Consider the following 22,602-nt stretch of genomic DNA (forward strand, 5'->3'; position numbering starts at 1 on the left):
ATTAATTATACCTTCATTCTTGTGTAGTTTGCTAATGGGTATAAAGAGTATCGATATGCGAATAATACTTTGCAGTATCATATGAACATATTTATTTCTATTTCCGTGGAGAGCATGAAAGGGTTACGATAAGGTCGGGTTAAATTTTGTTTTAGAACCAGGTCTGCGCTCTTGTCGCTATTCATTTTTGATGCGATCTCTCTCGAAGGCGCACGTGTTCACTGCAGTTTTCATTGTCCCGATGCAATCGGCTGGGTGCCAGCAAGCTGCGACCTCTCAGGCCTCAACCTCTCCATGGAAACTCGCGAATACGCCGCGCTCTCAGTTCCCATCGCCCCTCTTACTCACCCTCACTCTCTGTCTCTCCCTATATCATTTCGTTGCAAAGAAATTATATACGTATTCCTAAAGGGAAACAATGGTTTCGTTTAAGCGTATAACACGAAAAAGAAGAATGATTCGCGACAGAAAATTTATGAAGATTACTATATTTATTTATTTACAGCCGAGACGTGGAAAGTAGGAAAACATTTCCATGGATAAAAATGGAGCGAATGTCCGGGAATAAATATCATCTTTCAGGAGATAAGAAGGTAACGTGGTTTGCTTTGCTTTTTCCAACGGTTCCTGATAAATCTTATTTTTAACCTGGTAGCATCAGATATGGGTATACTCACATTGAAAATTAGTAGTGTGAAACCTTCCGTGACCTTGATGAGTCTTAGAGATCGCGAGTGTGCTTGCTTTCACAGCGTTTTGTAATTTGTGCGGCGAGAAAAGTAGAGACTTGTTTGACTTTGTGATAATTCTCTAATGATAAAACGCGCTCTTTGTTCCGTCCGATGCTTTTTATTTTCTCACAGAGCGGATGAACCTTTGGATCGTTAAAGCATTTTAATTTATTTGCCGATACAGAAGAAAACCACCGACAAATTTGTTACACGGCATACAATATTAAATATACTGTACTCCACACTATACTGTGTAAGTGTGTAGTATATTGCACAAGGGCTTTATTCGCTTACCTTCGCCACAAAGTGCTCGCGCACGAAATATATTTCGTTACGCCATTGGATTTCGCTGCAGCTTTTGGAAAATCGAGGCGCATCTTACCGCTTTCGCTTTTTCGTCCTCAATAAGTAATCACTGGAAAAAAGTAGGATGAGAAACAAATTGGGCGGACGAAAAATAAAATTCTAAGCGTAAAGGAAAATGTTCGTATATAAGCATTGAAGAAAATTCTACGACAATGGTTCGCATTATCCACATTCTGGGAGGAGAAACACCGCTGGGAATGGGAATACACGTTTGCTAGCAATTTCCTACGTTAAAGCTCTCTTTGAATAATTCCTTGAGTGGAATAATTTTCTTACGTGTTTGCTTATAGTACTTGCACAATTTATCCGCATTATTCGATCATTTCAGATTGTCATTTAAACGAGCTGCTTTGATCGATCAATAGTTTATCGACCTCTTTCTCCCAAGTTCATTTATTTACTGTATCAATATTACATTCTACAAGTATAACAAGAAATGTATGTGTATATATTTAATTTCTGATATTTAATAAATAATCCTTATGTCACTTGAAATATAATCCGCGGGATCAATTCTTACACCAAACTTTTTTAAAACTCTTACACTGCACGACCCTTGGAGCTTCTTGAAAGTAGGTCGAGGTGATTTTATTCTTTCATCCATCAACAAATAGATTTAGCTTAATAAATACATACGAGTTAGTGCCAGTTTCAACCTGGAATTCGCAGTATGTTTGCAATAGTATTGTAAATGCAAATTAAGTTCAGTAATAATTATAATTTAATGTGCTTGAACCTGACTTCAATCATGCTGGCCGCTTCGTTCAGAAGCTTAGAAGCTTTTTTGCGGATATATTTTAACACGCGGTATATACGTGTATCCAACCAATATAACCTATATTTAATCTCAGCCAGTTGGGATCAGGTTTTGGGTCGCCCATCATCCGACGATTTCATAAAAGAAGTAATAATACGGTAAATCTTACGGGTCCGGCCGCTTTGCTCAAGGTTATCTGCTGCGAGACCAAGGAAACTTTCCAGCTTACTTAAATCTTGTAAAGCTCTTGCTGAATAAATGAAGAACGAAATTAATTACATTCTCCTTTAACCCTTGCTGCCCAAGAGACCTTGCTAGAGAACTTATTGACGTTGATGAATCACGTTCGTCTATACTGCATTTACCGCTTTTTCAAATGCTTTGACTAAAAATCTTATAGGCTGAATAGGACCCTACAACGCGTGGCTATATACTTTGCAAATTACAACTACGTTTGTCAATAGGGATGTTCTACGATAATGAAATTATCGGTTATATTGTATCGATTTCCGTGGGTATACTTAATACGTTATTCTTAATCAAAAGTATATCCCGAATATTTTTTAAAGTATGGTACAAAAATGTAGAAATTCCCTTTTTATTTAATAATAATTAGTCAAAAAATGGTGAAAAGTATTTTTTTTAATTTATGAAACATTAATTTGTCTATTTATTTTTATCCTGTAACTAAATATTATTTCGTCAAATTAATCAAATAAGCGAGGGAAAACAGCTAAATTTTAATTCAATTATATGCATTTATTTTAATCGACTAAATTTTATTTTCAATGCTTTACGTAAAGGAATCTTTGATAATCAGGATAGTCTCATGCTTAAGTCAATGAAACCTACACGTCGATAATTCCAAAATAAAATACAAAGTGCCCAGAAATTGATGGCTAAACAAAATATTGAAATAAGGAAATGGTTGATTAAAAAAACTATCAATGGATTTTTAATTTTGTTACACTATTATTCGAGCTACATGATAATATGTTCGGGAAAGTAACCTGCATAAATTCTAATGCAATTTGAGAAACAGTAAAATATGTTTTATAAGAGTTTTTTTGTTGATTTGCTAATAATGACAAACAAAATTTGGTGACTATTTCTCTCATAATAGAAGTATATTGTGCATCTCTATTTTTATAACATTTAATTTGATACTAATGCGGGCTGCAGCTTATGATTTTAGTTATCATCACGGTTCCCGGGAATTGATGGCTAATCGGAAAGCCCTAAACAAAAGGATCGATTAAGGAAAATTACTTATACATTTTCTTAATACATCTGTGTTGAGCTGCATAACAATATGATCAGGTCAAGAGTCTGCTTCATTTGTAATGCAATTTGATCAATATTAATAACATTAAAAACTTGTAAAATAATTGTTATATATATATATATATATATATATAATATTGATAAAATAAATGTAACCAATTTTTGTTATACTGTTATTATTCTAGACGTTAAATTAAAATCCGTCAAAGTTTAAATCCGTTAGGTCAATAGTTTATCAACATTATTATGTGAACATGGTAAATATAAACAATATATTTAAAATATTATACAGCAATGTTTTATACATATGGGTTAATAAATTATAAAAAAAAACATTATAAGATATTTTCTGTATTATTGACGTTTACCAAATCTACATAACAATGTATGTAACCTAAACATATATTTGTGTAAGTTGAAAAATATCAATATTACAAAAAGATGTAGTTAGCCTATTTTTTGTTGCTCTTACCATATCTATATATAAAATTATTCCAAGCTATTTTTAATATTGTACATATATACTTAATGATTTACATAGTAATGTTTTTAAGCTATTAACTGAACAGATTTATACCTTGAGGGATTTTAATGTATCTCGTAAAATATTAGCATTATAAAAACTCCTGCGCGTTAAAAAATTATCAACTGACTTAGACACAATTTATATCTTAATCATTACAATAGCTTATCAGATATTGATGATAACGAAAACTGAGAAATAAATTCAAGCCGTTTTCTTGACATTGATAGTTTTCTTCGGTACTTCATAATTAACTGTCATGGCAATTATTGCAACGTTTTCCTTCTTAGTTATTGTAACGGCTTCGCAAGGTATATGAATAAATCGAATCTAACAAATAAATAATAAAATTACAATCTTCATTCATTAACTGCTTCTAATAGAAATTTTTTAGAGTGCAAATGATGTAATTTTTTATTTATTTCTAGCCTTACCCTATAATTTGACATCTAGAATAGCGAACGGGCATATTGCTAAAGAAGGAGAATTTCCATTTCAAGTATGCAATAGTGTTTAAAAAATTATCATTTATAAGTTTAGACGAATTTACAAAAGTTAATGGTGAATCTTCAATTTATAGGTATCACTTCAAAACAAAATCTGGAAATATCATTTCTGCGCAGGCTCGATTATAAATGATTATTATGTTCTTACCGCAGCAAGTTGTTTTTTAAATCAACCTATCAGCGAAATTTTAGTCATTGCAGGAGTTATTAATAACAAAGTGATGAATTTTACTTATGAAGTAGAACAAATTATAACTTGGCCCCGTTATAAACCTAACTATTTCTGGGATTACAATATTGCTTTATTAAAAGTAAAGAAATTCTCTTCTTTTTAAATTATTATCTTTTATAGTATAATAATAAAATTTATTATCGTTATAAGAATAATTCATGATTAAATTGTATTTACATTTAACAGGTAAAAACGCCATTCAAGGAAGTTTCAACAATTATTCAATATGCTACCCTAGCAGACGACGACGAAGACGTTACAGCTGGTGAAAGAGCAATTGTATCTGGTTGGGGAGCACGTATGGTAAGTATTACTAATATACAAGCCTCTCTCTCTCTCTCTCAAGTTATATTTTAGTGTAAAAATAAATCGTCTTTATATTTAATTTAGGAAGGAGAATCAACAAGCAATCAACTTCTACGTGCCGATGTTTTCGTAGTTGAACAGACTTATTGCTCGCAAATATGTAAGACAATAGGCAAGCCAATTGATGTAAACACTGCACTTTGCGCTTATAACCCTGAAGATCGAGCAGGAATTTGTGTTGTGAGGCTAAATACAATTTTTTTTTTAAATCTCCTTTATATTCATTGACATACATATGATATATTTTATTTATTAATTTAATAGGGCGATGAAGGAGGCCCCTTGATTATTCATGGTAAAATCTTTGGTATTATTAACTGGAGTGTTGTTTGCGGTACTGCTGATATTCCAGCCATTTACACCTTTGTACCTGTTTTCAACAGTTGGATCAGGACGACTATTAAATCATAAAAGCAATATTCATTCTAACTACAACGTTTGGTTAAAGATGAAACCCTATATAAATTTATAAAAGTTAATGTTTTGATTTTTTCAATTCATTTTAAATACCTTTAGGTACCGGTATAATTAAAGCGCTTTCATCTATCCTTTACTTTATCTTTACATCCTACGTAGCATACTATAGAAAAAAATAATAAATAAAAATGTATGTATTCCCGGTGTATACGTACACAATTAAAAATCCTATTTGAAGCTAATTCGTATGTTTGGAAATCGTAATTTAGTATAGTGTGTAGCTGATAGTTAATTAATAAATATAAATTCATTTTAAATTTATCTCGAAAAGCTGTAAATACTACGCCTTTCAAGAATTCTAATATTTCTATATCAAAATACTGCATAAATATTGTGTAAAGCTATAAGTTTGTAAAATTTTTAACAGCGAAAAACTAATGATCATTATTTATAGTGATGATTTTTATACTAATCATTATTATATTCTGAATGAAGAACTTTTAAATAATTTTTAAAATAGAAGGGTAATAGGGTTGATTATTTAGAATTATGGAAAAAAAATCTTCATAACAATCTTTTCCTGTATCAATGAAATTTTAACCTATAAGTATACGTTGCATTTGCGTTTGACATCCAAGTTCCATTAAAAAAAAAAACGCAATGACCTTCATACGACCTTCAATATGTTAATTAGCGCTGTTTATATATTTTTCTCATCTGACTGCCTTGAAATCCTAAAACTTTGAAAATTCTGAAACATTTCATTTTAGCTTGTATACTTTTTGATATATTTAACTAGAACTATTAAAAGGGGCTCTTTCTTTACGTTAGATAAAATTAACAATAATCATATGAAGAAATTTTATATACACGTGTTTCTTATTAACAATAGTCATTTGACCACAAAATGGTAATTTTAGGGTTAATAGTGATTCATCTAAAATCATGTAATCTTAAATTAGTGAAAAATAATGTAAATTTTAAAAAAACCTAAGATCATTTGATTTGGTTTTATTTTCTTTCGGAATGAATTTACACTGTATAAATTATTTTGACTGTTTGGTAATCAAAATTCCTGCACATCTATCAACTTTTATAAGCGTTTAGACATTCAATGATAAAAATCATAAGCAGACTTCATTGATATATTAAAACCATATTTTTACATTCTTTTGTATGGCTTCACTTTTTCATAGCTATATAACTTAGTAGGCAAAGTTTTATTTATAAAGATGTTGTGCACGAGGAACGCAAAGTTTTCATTGAATTTCAATCTAGTTATAATCTATTTATTAATCATTATGGGCTTATCAGAAGTTGATGATAACGGAAAGCGATAAATAAATCAAAACATTTCGCGTGATATTGATAGTTTTCTTCAACGTTCCACATTTAACTGGTCATGACAATTAGTGCATTCGTTTGTCTCTTTGCTATAATGGCGACTTCACAAGGTATATAAATTAATTGAATGAAACAAATAAAGAATGCTATTATATTCAAATTTCAATAATTGTTTCTTATAAGAATATACTCAAGAACCGGTAATATAATTTTTTATTGATTTCCAGCCATACCTAATGGTTTGGCACCTAGAATAGTGAACGGGAATATTGCTAAAGAAGGAGAATTTCCATTTCAAGTATACGAAACAGTATTTTGATAGTAATTATTAAGTTTAAAAAGAAGTTGCAAATATATTAATAAATTTTCAATTTATAGGTATCACTTCGACATAAAACTTGGAATTATCACTTTTGTGGAGGCTCGATTATAAATGAGTATTTTGTTCTTACTTCAGCGCAGTGTGTTGAAGGAAAAGCAGAAAAGGAGATATTAATCGTTGCTGGAAATATTAACAATAATGTTATGAATTTTACGAATGAAATTAACAAAATTATTATTCATAGATCATATAAAAATTCCATGTCTTGGAATAATAATATAGCTTTATTACGAGTAAGAAACTATTCTTTATATTTTTTAAAATATTGCCTTCCCTATATAGTAAAATCGTTTTTTTTTGTTATTATAAGAATAATTAAATTAAGTTTTTATCTATTATTAATAGTTAAAACAGCCATTCGTGAAAGTACCAACAATTCAAAAGGGTACTTTACCAGTCCAGGGTGAAATTACCAATACTGGTGAAAGAGCAGTCATTTCTGGTTGGGGTGCAATTAGGGTTGGTAATATTATCTATCAAAGCTTTATTTTAAACTGTGTGCAAACTACTTTATTTTACTTTTTACTCTAGGAAGGAGGAGCAATAAACGATGAACTCCTACGCACCGATGTTTTTATAACTGATCAAACTTTTTGTAAGGAAATGTATAATAAAATACACAAATCGATCAGCGACAACAATCTCTGTGCTTATGACCCTAAAGACCGTAAAGGATTTTGTCTGGTGAGTCAAATTGAGTTTTTCTTTTAAACAATTTCCTAATATATTCATTAATAAATAATTAATGTTTTCTTGAAATAAATATAATAGGGAGATGATGGCGGTCCTTTGACGGTTAAAGGAAAAATTGTTGGTATTATAAACTGGAGTGTAACTTGTGGTACTGTTGATTTTCCAGCTGTTTATACCCGTGTATCGTCTTATATTGATTGGATTACAACATCTATTAAATCGGAAAAAAATATTAATTGATATAAGAAATTGTAATTTAAATATATTCTGAAATATTATATATCCTAATATCTGACAATTATATTTTTTTATTAGAAAATATTGCATAAACACCTAAATCTTATAGTGAATAACGTATGGTCACATATTATAATCTATTTAGCCGAAAAATCGTAGTCTTGAATTTTACAGCAATATTTATTTCTATATCAAGAATTTTTAGATATATTTTTAATATTATAACGAACATCAAGATCGATTAATTAAAATTATGCAATAAAATCTCGAAAACTCTTTTTCGCTGTGCCAATAAAATTATGATGTAGTTCTATATTGTTCTAACGTTTATCCTTAGATGCCCGTACATTATTCATGAAGAGTTTCAGCGAAATTATAAAAGATCATCGATTGTTAATTAAGTTTCTTGTGTCAAAATATATTCCAAGCAATATATTTGAAAGAAAATTAGTTTTTGTAAAAAATCAGAATACTGATAATCTACATTTGAAGAATTTTCTATTTTAAAGTTTGAGAAAAATATACAGATACAGATTAATATTGCAAATTATTTTTACTACTGGTGCGAAACTGCTGTGTATCCCGATAATTCAATATCAGTGTATTTATATCGATTCCGTCTACTGAATTTATGAAACAATATTTCGACGAAATTTAAACAATTACTAATTTGTATAAATTTTTGGACATTCAACGACAATAATCATAGGTAGCCTTCATTAATACTTTAAACCCATCTTCTAACATTCTTTTGTATGTCTTTACTTTCTTATAGCTAAATTAGTAGACAGTTTTTTTTATAAAGATATCCTACAAGAGGAACGTAAAATATTCCCTTCGAATTTCAATCGAGCTACAATCTATTTATTAATCTTTACAAGATTATCGAAAGTTGACGATAACGGAAAGTGAGATATAAATCAAAACCTTTCACGTGATATTGATAGTTTTCTTCAATGTTTCACATTTAACTGGTCATGGCAATTACTGCAGTCGTTTGTCTCTTTACTATGATAACAACTTCACAAGGTATATAAATTAACGAATCTAACAAATAAAAAATACTATTATACTCAAAGGTTACCAATTATTTTTTATAAATATATTCTTGAGTACCAGTAATATAATTTTTCATTGATTTCCAGCCATACCCAATGGTTTGACACCTAGAATTGTGAATAGGGATACCGCAAAAGAAGGAGAATTTCCATTTCAAGTACATAATAGTATTTTAATAAAAATCACTAAGTTAAACAAAAAAAAATTATGAAAGTTATTGATAAGTTTTTAATTGATAGGTATCACTTCGACACAAAAATTTGAATTATCATTACTGTGGAGGCTCGATCATAAATGAATATTTCGTGCTTACCGCAGCACATTGTGTTGAAAACAAATCAGAAAAGCAGATCTTAGTTGTTACAGGAACTATTAACAATAATTTCATGAATTTTACACACGAAATAGAAAAAATTATTATTCATGAATTATATCAATTTTATGATCCTTTGATTAACAATATTGCTTTATTACGAGTAATAAGCCTTTTCTGTTAATTTAAAATATTGTTTTCTATTTAGTAAAATATAGTTTTTGTTTTTATTATAAGAATAATTAAAATCGAAATTATATCTAATATTAACAGGTAAAGGTGCCATTCGAGAAAGTACCGACAATTAAAAAAGATACATTATCCGCTCAAGGCGAATTTATTAGTAGAGGTGAAAGAGCAGTCGTTTAGGGTTGGGGAGCGCGTTGGGTAAACAATATTGAGATTATTTTATACTGTTTAACTAATAACTTCATTTTCTTTTTAACAAACATAGAAAGGGGGAGCAACAAACGATGAACTCCTACGCGCCGACGTTTTCATAGCTGATCAAACTTTTTGCAAGGAAATGTAGAATAAAATGGGCAAGGAGATCCACGATTTTTTACTCTGTGCTTATAATACTGAGCATCGAACAGGATTTTGTATGGTGAGGCAAATTACGTAAATGTTTTGTCAATTTCTTATATATATGTTAATCGATGTCCATTAAATATATTTAAAAAAAATGTAATAGGGTGATGAAGGTGATCCTTTGAGTATTAAAAGAGAGATTGTTGGTATCATAAACTGGAGCGTAGTTAGTGGTACTGTTGAGTTTCCATCTGTTTATACCCGTGTATCGTCTTACATCGATTGGATCACTAACGCGACTAAATCTTAAACGATTATTAATTAGTATAAATAACTGATATTTAAACATATTGCGAAATTCTATAAGGGTGGATCCACGCTAGAGCATTTTTGCGCGCACGAACGCCATTCATGCAGTAATGCACTAATCTTTACAAATTTATTTTATGTATAAGAAAAAAAGAATTCTAAAATATTAGTATTCGAATAACATTCGTGCAGTGCGAGCAAAAATGCTCTAGTGTGGATCCACCTTAAGACCTATAATTCGGAACAATCACATATTTTTGTCCAGAAATATTGTATAAGCACCTAAATTTATTACTTGGCAATATAATGTTTAGTTACTTATCTTATTTAATTTGATCAAGAATATTAATTATTGATTTTTATATCAAATGTTATTTGGAAATACCAATTTTTTAGTTACTTCAGTATACTATTACGAGTTTCAGAATTTATTAATTATATTATTAAAAAAGTGAAAAACTTGAAAACTTATTTTTCCTTTATTAATAAAGTTGTGATGTACATGTAGCGTTTGCACTTGCCTTTAGGTATGTGCATTATGTATGAAAAGGGCTTCTGTGAAACTAACTCTATTACTCAATACAATAATTAATAAAGAGAAAGCATCAGCAACATTGATATGAGCTAGTTATACACCGTTGAAGCCAATGTTATCAAAGCTTTTCAATTATATTCCAGCAAGTCAAATACGTTTGCACAATAAAATATTAATTCTAATATCAACATATAATTTTATTATTTTTAATAGTTATCTATGTTCAATAAATAGATTTATTACTTAATATATTTATCAAGAGATACGGTAGTGTCTCGGCAGCAAGTACATTTATATATATAGTCCAGCACTACCGTGTAACTTATACAGCTAGTTTAGTCGTCCCAATTTTTAAATTAGCAAATCTCTGTGAATTATGCATTGTCATGATATAACTATAGCTCATCTTAAGAAGGTTTTCAAAGAGCTTTCGAATGAGACATCGAACATTAAAAATGGCTCACCGCAATCCAGAGATCTTATACTCTGATAATTAATGTAGTAACCAAAAATTTCAATCAAAAAAATTAGTGAAATTTAAATGTTAAGCAAGTATATATTTTTACCTTATAGCAAAAGTTAAAATTTCGAAAAAAATAGTAACACAAAAGTTACTTGTCGGGGACTCGTTGTATGCAATCGTATTAAATAGCCATATTGTGAACTTTATACAATACAAATACATCACACGCACTACACGGTGATGATATTCACGACTTTTAAAGTTATCACACTGTTTTTGAAAAGATTTTTTGATTATAAATTGGGAAAAGTGCGAATCCACAAGGGAAACACAACATACGCACTAAACGCTGACGATATATATTCACGATTTTTCAAGTTATCACACTGTAATTTAATTATAAATTGGGGAGAAGTACGAATTCACAACACAAGAACAGCAGACTCCCCATGCACTGATGTTTTTCGCGAGTTTTTAACTTATTTCACTGTATTTTGAGTGATCAATCGATTTAAAGTTGAGAAAAGCACGAATTTCGGTGAAGTGGTTGATGAAAAGCGACGAAAGTGGACTCGCGCGCGAAAAAAGTGAAAAAGGTCCGGTCACCCTCAGTCGCGATTAGAAAATTCGAAAGGCTGTCGCAACGGCGGATTCGAAAAAACATAAACAAAGATGGCGGGGGAATTTCGGGAGCGGGAGAACGTGCCGGGGCAAATCCGAAAACGGAACATTTTAACTCCACTGCTGCATACTTCACGTCGATATTCTATCGAATTTTTACAGATGTAAACGTTTTTAACAACACTGTACACATTGCATCGCAGTATGATGGCAGAATCTTGGAGAATCGAACGCTTCCGGTATCACTTGACACTTCACTTGAACGTTTTATCGTGTTTTGAGCGATTTTCTCGATTAAAAGTGAAGGAGGGTGCGAGTTCCGGCGAAATAATGGAGGAAGAGCGACGAAATCGCACTGGCGCGCGGTAAAAGCGAGAAAAAGCAAAAAATCCGGTCGGCCACGGTCGAGGATTTCAAAAAGGGAAATGTCGCGGCGGCCATGTTGGGAGAAAAAGATGTCGTCGGAGCGGGGAGAGGGTAGAAGCTGCTCGCTCAAATCCGAAAACTGAGCTGATACTATTTTTTGGATTTGAGCGAGCAGCTTCTACCCTCTCCCCGCTCCGACGACATCTTTTTCTCCCAACATGGCCGCCGCGACATTTCCCTTTTTGAAATCCTCGACCGTGGCCGACCGGATTTTTTGCTTTTTCTCGCTTTTACCGCGCGCCAGTGCGATTTCGTCGCTCTTCCTCCATTATTTCGCCGGAACTCGCACTCTCCTTCAGTTTTAATCGAGAAAATCGCTCAAAACACGATAAAACGTTCAAGTGAAGTGTCAAGTGATACCGGAAGCGTTCGATTCTCCAAGATTCTGCCATCATACTGCGATGCAATGTGTACAGTGTTGTTAAAAACGTTTATATCTGTTAAAATTCGATAGAATATCGACGTGAAGTATGCAGCAGTGGAGTTAAAAAGTTCCGTTTTCCAATTTGCCCAGGCACGTTCTCCCGCTCCCGAAATTCCCCCGCCATCTTTGTTTATGTTTTTTCGAATCCGCCGTTGCGACAGCATTTCGAATTTTCTAACCGCGACTGAGGGTGACCGAACCTTTTTCACTTTTTTCGTGCGCGAGTCCACTTTCGTCGCTTTTCATCAACCACTTCACCGAAATTCGTGCTTTTCTCAACTTTAAATCGATTGATCACTCACAATACAGTGAAATAAGTGAAAAACTCGCGAAAAACGTCAGTGCATGGGGAGTCTGCTGTGCTTGTGTTGTGAATTCGTACTTCTTCCCAATTTATAATTAAATTACAGTGTGATAACTTGAAAAATCGTGAATATATATCATCAGCGTTTAGTTAGTATGTTGTGTTTCCCTTGTGGATTCGCACTTTTCCCAATTTATAATCAAAAAATCTTCTCAAAAACAGTGTGATAACTTTAAAAGTCGTGAATATCATCACCGTGTAGTGCGTGTGTTGTGTTTGTGCTATGAATTGAAACTTTTCTCGATTAATAATTAAATTATGTTCCAAAAAATAATGTAGTAATTAAAAAAATGGTGATTACTGTTAGTGCGTAGTGCGTGTGAATGATTATTTGATACGACTGCATACAACGGGCCCCCGGCAAGTAACTTTTGTATTACTATTTTTTTCGAAATTTTAACTTTTGCCACAGTAAAAGTAAATACTTGCCTAAAATTTGAATTTCACTAATTTTTTTAATTCGAATATTTTATTTCACTATATTATTTACGCTATATGATTTATATACTTGCTGCCTTTTTTTACAGGCAAAGCTTGTTTTTTGTGTGATAAAAATATAACAGTATTTTTGCAACAACATTAAAATAAATTATTTTCTGTTAGAGGTCTTTCCGCAATGCAATAAAAGGTGTAGTTGCAATTTCAAACTATGAACTATAATTATTTTGGCTGAATTATAGTTAATTATACAAATATTAAGTTTTAATTAATAACAGCTAGTGATCTTGAATAAAATATACTGATTTGTTATGATTCTTTAGTATTTAGTTCTCATGTAATTACAAATCCTTATTAAATTAAAGATTTGCGATCTATTATAACCTATATATAACAATAATATCAAAAATATATCATTTTTGAATCGAAATGCTTGGTGCTAAAGCTTAAGTTTTGTGGTGAATATTTATAATGAATTTAAAAGATATAATTTAAAAAGGCATTTTACAGCGATAGAAAGCAATATCTTTATGCAACAATTGCGTCCAGACAATGCTGAAGATTAATTAAGCGTTAGCGTAATAAACTGTAAACTAAATATATTGATAGTTTCAACACGAGCCGGTGATTAAAATACAGCCAGGACGGATTTCACACGGGTATTCCAACATATTAATGCAGGAAAGTTCATTGAACGTAGTTGTTATCACTGTGCATCGATATAAAGCGTTACCACATGCAACCCAACTCCTAGATTGAACACGATAAAGGACTTTTTTATTCAACAGCAATTTTAATGATCAATTTTAAATCTCCTTAGCGTTTTATCAAGCTCGAGTTATACGAAATACACTGTGATATTCAACGTCGGATATCTTAGAGTAATGATTTAAATTTAGATTTTGGTGCGGACAAGCGATGCGCTATCGCGATAATCCTCATCATCCAGTTATTAATCTTAGTTGAACGATAAGCTATGATGTTATATGTTAGCTAGGCAGCGCGCAGCGGCTGTATTAAGTGCACTTTCAACTGACGATGGGTTTATCAGGACGTAACCCTCGTCATAAATTCGCCGCCCCCATGTGCGAGTCCCACTCAAATTTAAACGTCGTGCTACAAGCACAAAAAGCAGAGAAATTAATAGTTTTTTAGGAGAAATAAATATAAGTACTGTCAAAACCGTAAGGGACAATAAGTTTCGGACAAAATTTGTTCGGGTTGTCGCAAGCATCATTTATTGGCTTGGGAACAGTTTTCATATTTGTAAATTGAGTATTTTGATCGTCCCGTTAGCTATGGCACATGTGCACCCGGTCTATACGGGTGCCCAATTGACTTTAGTTTCGCGTGCGCGGCGCGTTTACGTCCTTATGTGTTTGTGTGAGAAATAGTCTGTGTGTGTAAATGTTGTGTGAGGGCGCAATATGTGGGGCGGTCGATAAAACACTAACTGTACAAGCGGTGTACACGCTGCCTTCTTGTAACCTTCTCCCTTTCCGGTGTGCCCACACAATACAGACGAAGGATCAACATTCTAAAATAAAAAGTATTAAAAAAACAAACATGTTTTTCTTCCTAATGACGTGTGTCATGTTAAATCGATCCGGGAGAACACTACAAAAGACAATTGCGCGCGAGAGTAACACGTTTATCTTACACATTATAATATGTATACTGCTTTTTACAAGTCTGCATGAAAGTTTTACCTCTTATTTCAAATTCTTATCGTTCTAACAAACTGTCACATTAATCATGACGGAGTGCAAGAAATTATGCTATACGATTTCGATTATTTTACCATTATTCTGGATTTCTGCACTCTGCTGGTAAACTGGAACTAATTTAAGTGGAAGGTTTTAACACCACGCGATTGACGTTTTTTTGTTATTATAAGACTTTTTACTGTTTTTTTTAAATAAATAAAGCACGTTACCCAGTTCCTCGTATCGCTGCTGGTTTATGTTACATCTAGCAACACGTCCCCTTTTTCTAGCAAATTGCTGGTCGTTGAAAATAAGAGACGAATTAGCGTCAATTTGCAATCCGTTTTAAATCTATATATTATTATTGCTTGCCCTTTCCACGTACGTAAGAAAGTGGTTTAATCCATAACTGACTCGTTAGGTTATGGGAGTCGCTGTTTTGCCAAGCGGAATAATTTATGGGTAAATTATCCACTGCAATTACACTTGTCTACACTTGGAAGTTGTTCTTACAAGTTTATAGTCCTCGATCCCTTTCGCAAATAAACGTTACTCTTATTTTATGAAATTGATCGGTATAAAGGTGTCAGTTCCGTTATAAAGTTATTTTGTATATCCATTTGTACAAACTGAGCTTGTTGAAAATTAATCCCTGCACGTGCATGGGGACTTGCTTGCTTATACAAATTTTACTACACTTTCAAGCAATTTTCCAAAGGTGTTTCCTTTATATAGGCAAATATACTAATTTCAAGCTGGATTCTTGCCAGCATCAAATTTACCTTTCGGAGCAGTTCTCATACGTCGAGGAGAGGCGAATTACAGGATGCTCTTACGAAGAGAGGTGTTTAAAGATTTGCCTGTCTCCTAGGCTGACACAGTATCAAACTGTAAGCCCTATTAACTCAATCATTCCATCTGTTACCACATTATACAAATATCAACCGAACAGAATGTCACAACTGTCACTTGTCCATTTATCAATTGGCCCTACGTACCGACCATAGATTGCAGATTACATATCGTCCAACTGTCAACTTTTATGCACGAACGCTTTAGCCCTAATGTCTTATATATTTTTAGGCCCTTTTATACCGATATAATTACATTGCTTGGATTCGAAAGTTTTCGGAATGGAATTTATGGTAATACGTATATAGTTATATTGTCCGTCGATACGCATAATATGAAATATCGATTATCGCTAAAACTCGATAGTACCGGGAATTCCTTGGAATAATCTCACGAAATTCCAGAAGAAATTACCAAAGAGCTCTGGGAGCGTTAGAAATTTACTCGTCGTTAGTTTGGCGCGCGGCGAAGAGAAAAAAGTGGAAAGTCAACCAATTTCTAAACTCATGAAAAAACTTTGACTTTTACCCACACTGAATTCAGATAAGTTCGACTGAAGTTTTCAGTGGTTTACAAGGTAAATCGACTTTCCAAAGAGAAATGAGATAACTCGGAGCGCTTGGCTACGGGCATTATTGTCACCGGAAAGCGGTCAAGCTGAAAGAGATCCGGATAAAGAAAGAAAAAAGAAGCAGAAAAAGAAAATCAAGAATAGAACTCTCGAAGGGGAAGTATAGACCCAGTCAGAGAGAGGGATTGCTCATATTTTTCTCGCTTCAACTTTCAAAGCACGTATATCTTTGAATGAATGAGATATAATGATAAAGATACATGGTATTTTTCATGATTGAAGAGATTTTTTATTGACATTGCAGCATGAATCGTGCGTTTACCTTATCTCAATGGCATTTCACACGAGGAATAATTTGTTGAAGCTCGAGAAGAGCGAGGTGTAATGGCGTTTATCGATTAATGCCAATGGAATATAGGAAAAAGTTTACAGCAACGCGAACAGTCGTAGCATTCTCGATATCTAGCTGTCTCCACCGCTCCATGCTAAACTTTCGTGCTGATCTAATCTGCTATAGTTTACGCCAACGTGCCTGACCGGCTCCTCAGCTATGGCACCCTTCATATCGCCCGCGCGACTCCCGGTCCCGATAAGTCTACCCGTTTCAGCCCCACTATATAGATATATATATAGGTATTTGTCAGTATATCACCCTGACTCGTCGACTAAACTGCAATCGTCATCGAACCTGAGTGCCCATACCTATATATGTATATGTATCTCTTTTTCACTTTTAACTCTGCTACCTATTACGTTAAATAGTACCTTCGAAAGTCATCCAAAGTCTTTAGCAATCCAAAAGCTCAGCTACTTTCACTGAAAATTCGTTCAATTTTCCAACGTTTCAAAGGTATGCTATTTCAGCAAAGAGAGAAGGAGGATGTGGCTAACTTCTAACGATAGGTGGGTTTCCAGTTTGAAATGGTTTCCAACGTTAAGTGGATGCGACAACATTCGGTATTAGCGAGATGTATATATACGAGCATTAACTTTGCTGCCATTTCCTACAAAGATCACCCACCAGTATATAGCATTGTCGATTTTATATATATATATATATATATATATATATACCAGATCTAATGGAACAGTAATAGTTTTAAAGTCATATTTTCATCTATAGGTAATTATCTTTTTAGGAATTGCTTCATAACCAATTATAGGTGATATCCTTTAATATAACAAAGTTTTCTCGTTCTCGTTTCATCAGTGTTAAATAAAATCTCCGCGAATAGAAAAAAAAATATTTGTTTCAAATAAAACTTACTTCGAATATACCAAACATTTCATTGTATCAAATTAAATTTAATCCATTTAAATTAAACTGGATTTTATTCAAATAATATTTATTAAGACTATATAAGGAATATATTTTATTGCGAATATTTGAAGCAAGAATTATTTGAATTGTATAACTTTTTATATATATACTTGTCTCCTTTGACAAATTATAATTTTATAAATCAAGTGCGAATATAATTATACTGCACTAGGGTAGTCCTCAACAGTTGTTATTAAAAGAGTACAACGATTAGCAGTAAACTTTTAAGGGTTGGAATTTCAAACCGCACTGACGTCCCACCACCTGCTTAAAATTTATCCCGTTATCGATCATCCTCTCTCGGACGTCATAGCTTGTTTATGAATAAATCATCACGTATCCAAAGTGAAAAAGATTCTTCCGATACAACTTTCTTTAGTCATTATTGTAAATGTACATTTCGCTAGACCAAGATTCCTTTTTGCCCGCTAGAATAATATAATGATATTTCAAGAGACTTTTAACCGTGGGGTGTTGTAAATTTTAATTGCATGGACAATGCATTTATCGACTTTCGATCCTGCACGGTCACTGTATCCTTTGCTATAGCTAAAGTAATCAAGGAAACTATCGATTACATGACTGGACGTGGTATAAATATGTTACGAGGTAGTCGTTACCCAACCACCACCACCCCCAAATCGAGTTTCAGCCAGGTAATTTTGTAACCAGTAGCTCATGATACGACTGCAAAAAATGGAAAGGTCAAAGGCCTATAAATGCGCCGAGCTCAGAATTTATGGAGAGATCTTAACTTTTTTTTCCTACAGAAACGATCCGAATGATATGTTCGAGCCAGAATTTGAATGAATTGGCCAAAAAGTGAGAGTTACGAGGGTCGTTTCCTTTTTTCCGGGTGCAGTCTGCAGACACATACAGCGAATTGTTCTTCCCTTACTAGCTATCCGTCATCCTTCTACTCAGCTCCAGCTAACGCTAACGAGATACTTTTTCAATTGCCATATACTTACTATAATCTGGTCATTAAAACCGCTCATTACTGCAGTGCAAATTCAATTAAAAGATCTATTAACTTCATTATACTACGATCCTAATTCATGTTTTTAAATATTTTGCAGTATTTTTCAGTCTTCTTAAAGTTTTCGTTGTATTAGAAGAACAAAACGAATTTAAACGTATTAAAGGCCATGGAGAGCATAAAAGAAATCAATTACTCGATAGCATAAGGCAAGAAAACCGTATATCATTTTTTCATATGAAAAATATTTGTCCGGTTAATTTTCGGGAGTGTTAATTACGTAGTAGCTCCATTGGCCGTATAATTATACGCAAGACGGTGTTACGGAAAGGATATATTGGTCGTTTAAACTGTATAATCATGGAAAGTACCATTAAATCTGCGCAAACGAGACTCTACTCTACCTATAGGACCAATTTCATCTTAAGAGTATTTTATGTTTTATTGGTGCAAGGCTCTTGAAAAATCAAGGCTAAAACAAACTGATTAAATATGAATTGTGGCGAATAAATATACAGTCAGCTTGATAATACAGACATTGCACAGTTGAAAATGAAGTAGACCCCATATACGCTATACAATTATGCTTGATTCTACTTGCCTCTTCATCCCAGACGTCGTAATTCTTCTACTCGAGATACGTTCAGTCTCTTATTTATATATTCTACGTCTCTAACTAACAAGGTGGTTGAAATCAGCTGATTCATGGATATCAACTATGAGCCTCAATCTCTTTTTGAATAAAAAGAATGCAATCCTAATTCGCTAATTAAAGAAGCGAATAACAATCGGTACAATTTATTATCCCTCTTTATCTATATAAATGGTGGTTCATATATAGCATGGTAAAATGATAATTTAAGAATCACTAGGAATTATGGAGATTTTTCGATTGCACAAAGAAGCTTGGATTTGGAACCACAAATGCTGCAATCAATCGTAGTAAAATATAATATTTTCATCCTGGCAGAGTTCTTAGACGGATGCTGCAGCTATATATAGAGGCAAAAGAAAGCCAAAAATGTTTCAAACTTCTGTATAGTCGCTATAATTCTTGCAGAAAAACTTCGAACGGCACTGTAATTATAATCGTTTGCGGAAAACCATGAAATGGTGCGGTTATAATTCCACTTGGTGTTCAATATTATTCCACGAACAATATATTAAAGAACTTTTGCATGTAAGATTTGATAAATTTCAGTAAGTTAGAAAATTCAACGGTAGCAGCTAGAGTCTCAAACATACCGTAAAAGAAACTTTTTTAAGGTCTCATTTTTTACGCATATTTGTTTGTTTATTTAAATTGTGTCTTAGAAATAAAATTGAAATTTCTCGAACTGTGGTTTAGGTTGATAAAGTTTTGGATCGATATTGTATGTTTGGTTGTTGTAAACCTGAGGGGTTGAAGCTCCACTGGACAGAAAATCGGAAACAACGAGGGATGAGAGATCGTGCTTCCTTCTATGAACTCCGCGGTCCGATTGACACGTACAAAAGCTATTGCTTTGCTGATGCAAACGGTACTAGGTGGACGTTAACGAACAACGAACGTCAGATGTGGTGCCTTCCAACCGATTTAACTAATGACGACTCGTTGCCTATTATCCTGATTAATCTTTGCTTTTGGCAGCGTCGCTTTCCCGATGTTATTGAAAATCTTTCAGGAACACTATATAACCACTCGATGGATAGAAGTTCTAAAAGTCGTGGATTAACCATTTGGCTAATTAAGAGACCTTTTACACGCAACCTCTTTTTAGTCGGTGCAATTGTGTTTGTCTTTATTATCGTTTAGAATCACTCGTTATATTCGCCAAGGAAGTAATTATATGTATATGTGTATATATATATATATATATTTTTTTTTTGAGATTACAAAAACAAACTTGAAATGTGACATGCGTAGCTAAGTTTTATGATTAAACTATTATAAAAAATGGGGTTAACCAATTTTACGACTAATTAACGTAACATTCTCGTAGATGTTAACGTACATGTTAAATTTGTATAAAAATATTGAGAAGGCCGTGTCTTTAAGAGATAATCATATATTTTGGCCAAAAAGTATTCTCTTAAATATTCAGCAAAAGTTCGTTGCTGGTTTATTATGTCTTATTTTAAGTTTTGCAATCAAATAAACTTACTACTTTTCAAAGAAACGTGAAAAATTTCAATTTATATTCATATACCTATCGAACTATTCTCCGGTGTAAAGCCTATATATATATACTATATAGGTATACGCTCAATTTTCCAAAGTCCCTTTTGAATACACTTATCCTGTTTATTCCACCGGGGTTTCAAGTCCGCAGTTGAATAAAAATTTTCCATCTATTTGGTATTATTATAGATTGGGGAGGAGTATTGAAGTGAGAAAGGAAAGAGAGGAAATTTTGATAGGAGTTTAATAAAAAATTATACCCACTGTTTCAATAATAAAGTCGAATCCATTAACTTCCGCTTTGGAGCTTCCTCCTCCGGATGGCTTGACTCTCTTTGCCTGAAACAGATAACAGTTTGGGATTGTAGAACAGGTAATTTTTCATAAGTCGATTTAATCTAGAGATTCATAAGGTACGAGAGCTCTTTACTTCTTCCTCTTCAAGCTACCATATGGCAATACTTATTACTTTCCAGCGAGTGACCTTTCTTCATTTCTATTACGCGTTAATCGTGAAACGCCAGACTTTCGATTAAGATTTGCCTTCATTATTTAATTACTTTACCCTTTTTAAATTTTTTCAATTATTTTCTTCATTCTTGATTAGTTTTAACAATAAAATTTTAATTCTCCTTATGCTTTTGGCATTGCAACTTTTAACGAGTGACACGACAGGTTAACAAATATTTTCCTACATTTAGATCGGTGAAATATGCTTTTGTAAGTATTTTTTTAATAAAGTTCGACCGTGTCACATTTGCACCGTAGTTGCATGGTGATAAAAAATCTCGTGTTTCAGTCGTGACTGCATTTAACGACCCCCACGAGTGACGTAACACATTATGCAAAGAACCAATTTTTCTCTGGAATCATTTTCCATTTTTATATATAAAATATTTTTAAAATCATTTATCTCTTTTAAAAAACGCATTTTCTACCAAAAAGGATGAAATTAATGGGAATAAATAGATTGTTTATACTTTCAAAACGGGAAACAAAAGGCTGATATTTGAGTAGATTTAAAATATAAATTACAGTGTTAGTCGCGGTACTTTTTTTCAGTCAGCATCAAATATTTAAGCGGTAGAAAATGATGCTATTTGTTCCGTTAAACGAAAAAGTGCCTTGTGACTTTGAAAAGATCATGTTTTTATGGAATAGTATGGAAATCTAAGCCACTTATTCTGCAGGAATCTTGGAAGGATCCGTTAGTCGAAAAGGAGTCGAGTCCTTTTCGTACAGCTCCTTCAATGGTTATCGGGTAACGACCGTCATTTTCCCATTCCCTAAGTCCTGCCTTACCGCTTAGCAAATAAAACATTCGAGGAGCACGCATCTTTCTAATGGAAATCATCCTATATACGATATTACAAATAAGATTTTATTTTTTGGTTCAAAGATCGAAGAGGAAATGAATCAATAGGGATCAGTATATAATTCCCTGAATTAACCTGTAATACCAAATTTAAAAAATTCCTTTCATGCCCTTCTGTAACATTTACAGTCCTTTTTTCTTGTAGATTGTTATCAATAATTATTGCTAAGGGATTCTATGAAAAGGAAAAGAATCATTTATTTTATCGTTCACGTATTTTGCCCTTTCAACAATGTTGTATCAGTTCCTGCTAAATTGCTTTTACAAAGGATTATCCGCAAATTAAATTTGGATATCGACATCGAGTAACGCTGAA

General features: G+C 32.7%; 2 protein-coding genes across 5 annotated transcripts in view; one reads left to right on the plus strand and one right to left on the minus strand.

The window, feature by feature from the left end:
- Positions 1-22,602, minus strand: part of LOC136786237 (1-phosphatidylinositol 4,5-bisphosphate phosphodiesterase epsilon-1-like) — a 103,153-nt gene that overhangs the window by 37,140 nt on the left and 43,411 nt on the right. For all 4 annotated transcript variants that reach the window (XM_066747852.1, XM_066747853.1, XM_066747854.1 and 1 more), the window contains exon 4: positions 21,176-21,250. The gene's annotated coding sequence lies outside the window, so the exon portion shown is untranslated. The remainder of the gene's footprint in view (positions 1-21,175; positions 21,251-22,602) is intronic.
- On the plus strand, positions 3,891-7,899 carry LOC136784618 (transmembrane protease serine 9-like). Its single transcript, XM_066745428.1, has 12 exons — positions 3,891-3,972; positions 4,090-4,160; positions 4,242-4,478; positions 4,586-4,702; positions 4,790-4,945; positions 5,030-5,173; positions 6,579-6,636; positions 6,754-6,824; positions 6,905-7,141; positions 7,254-7,367; positions 7,440-7,592; positions 7,680-7,899. Exons 1-12 carry the CDS (start codon positions 3,921-3,923, stop codon positions 7,839-7,841), a joined length of 1,572 nt encoding a protein of 523 aa, XP_066601525.1. The 5' UTR covers positions 3,891-3,920; the 3' UTR covers positions 7,842-7,899.

This window comes from Prorops nasuta, unplaced genomic scaffold (genome assembly GCF_024137725.1).
Source record: "Prorops nasuta isolate Cenicafe-Biocafe unplaced genomic scaffold, Cenicafe_Pnas_1.2 PNAS00003, whole genome shotgun sequence".
Lineage (NCBI taxonomy): Eukaryota > Metazoa > Arthropoda > Insecta > Hymenoptera > Bethylidae > Prorops > Prorops nasuta.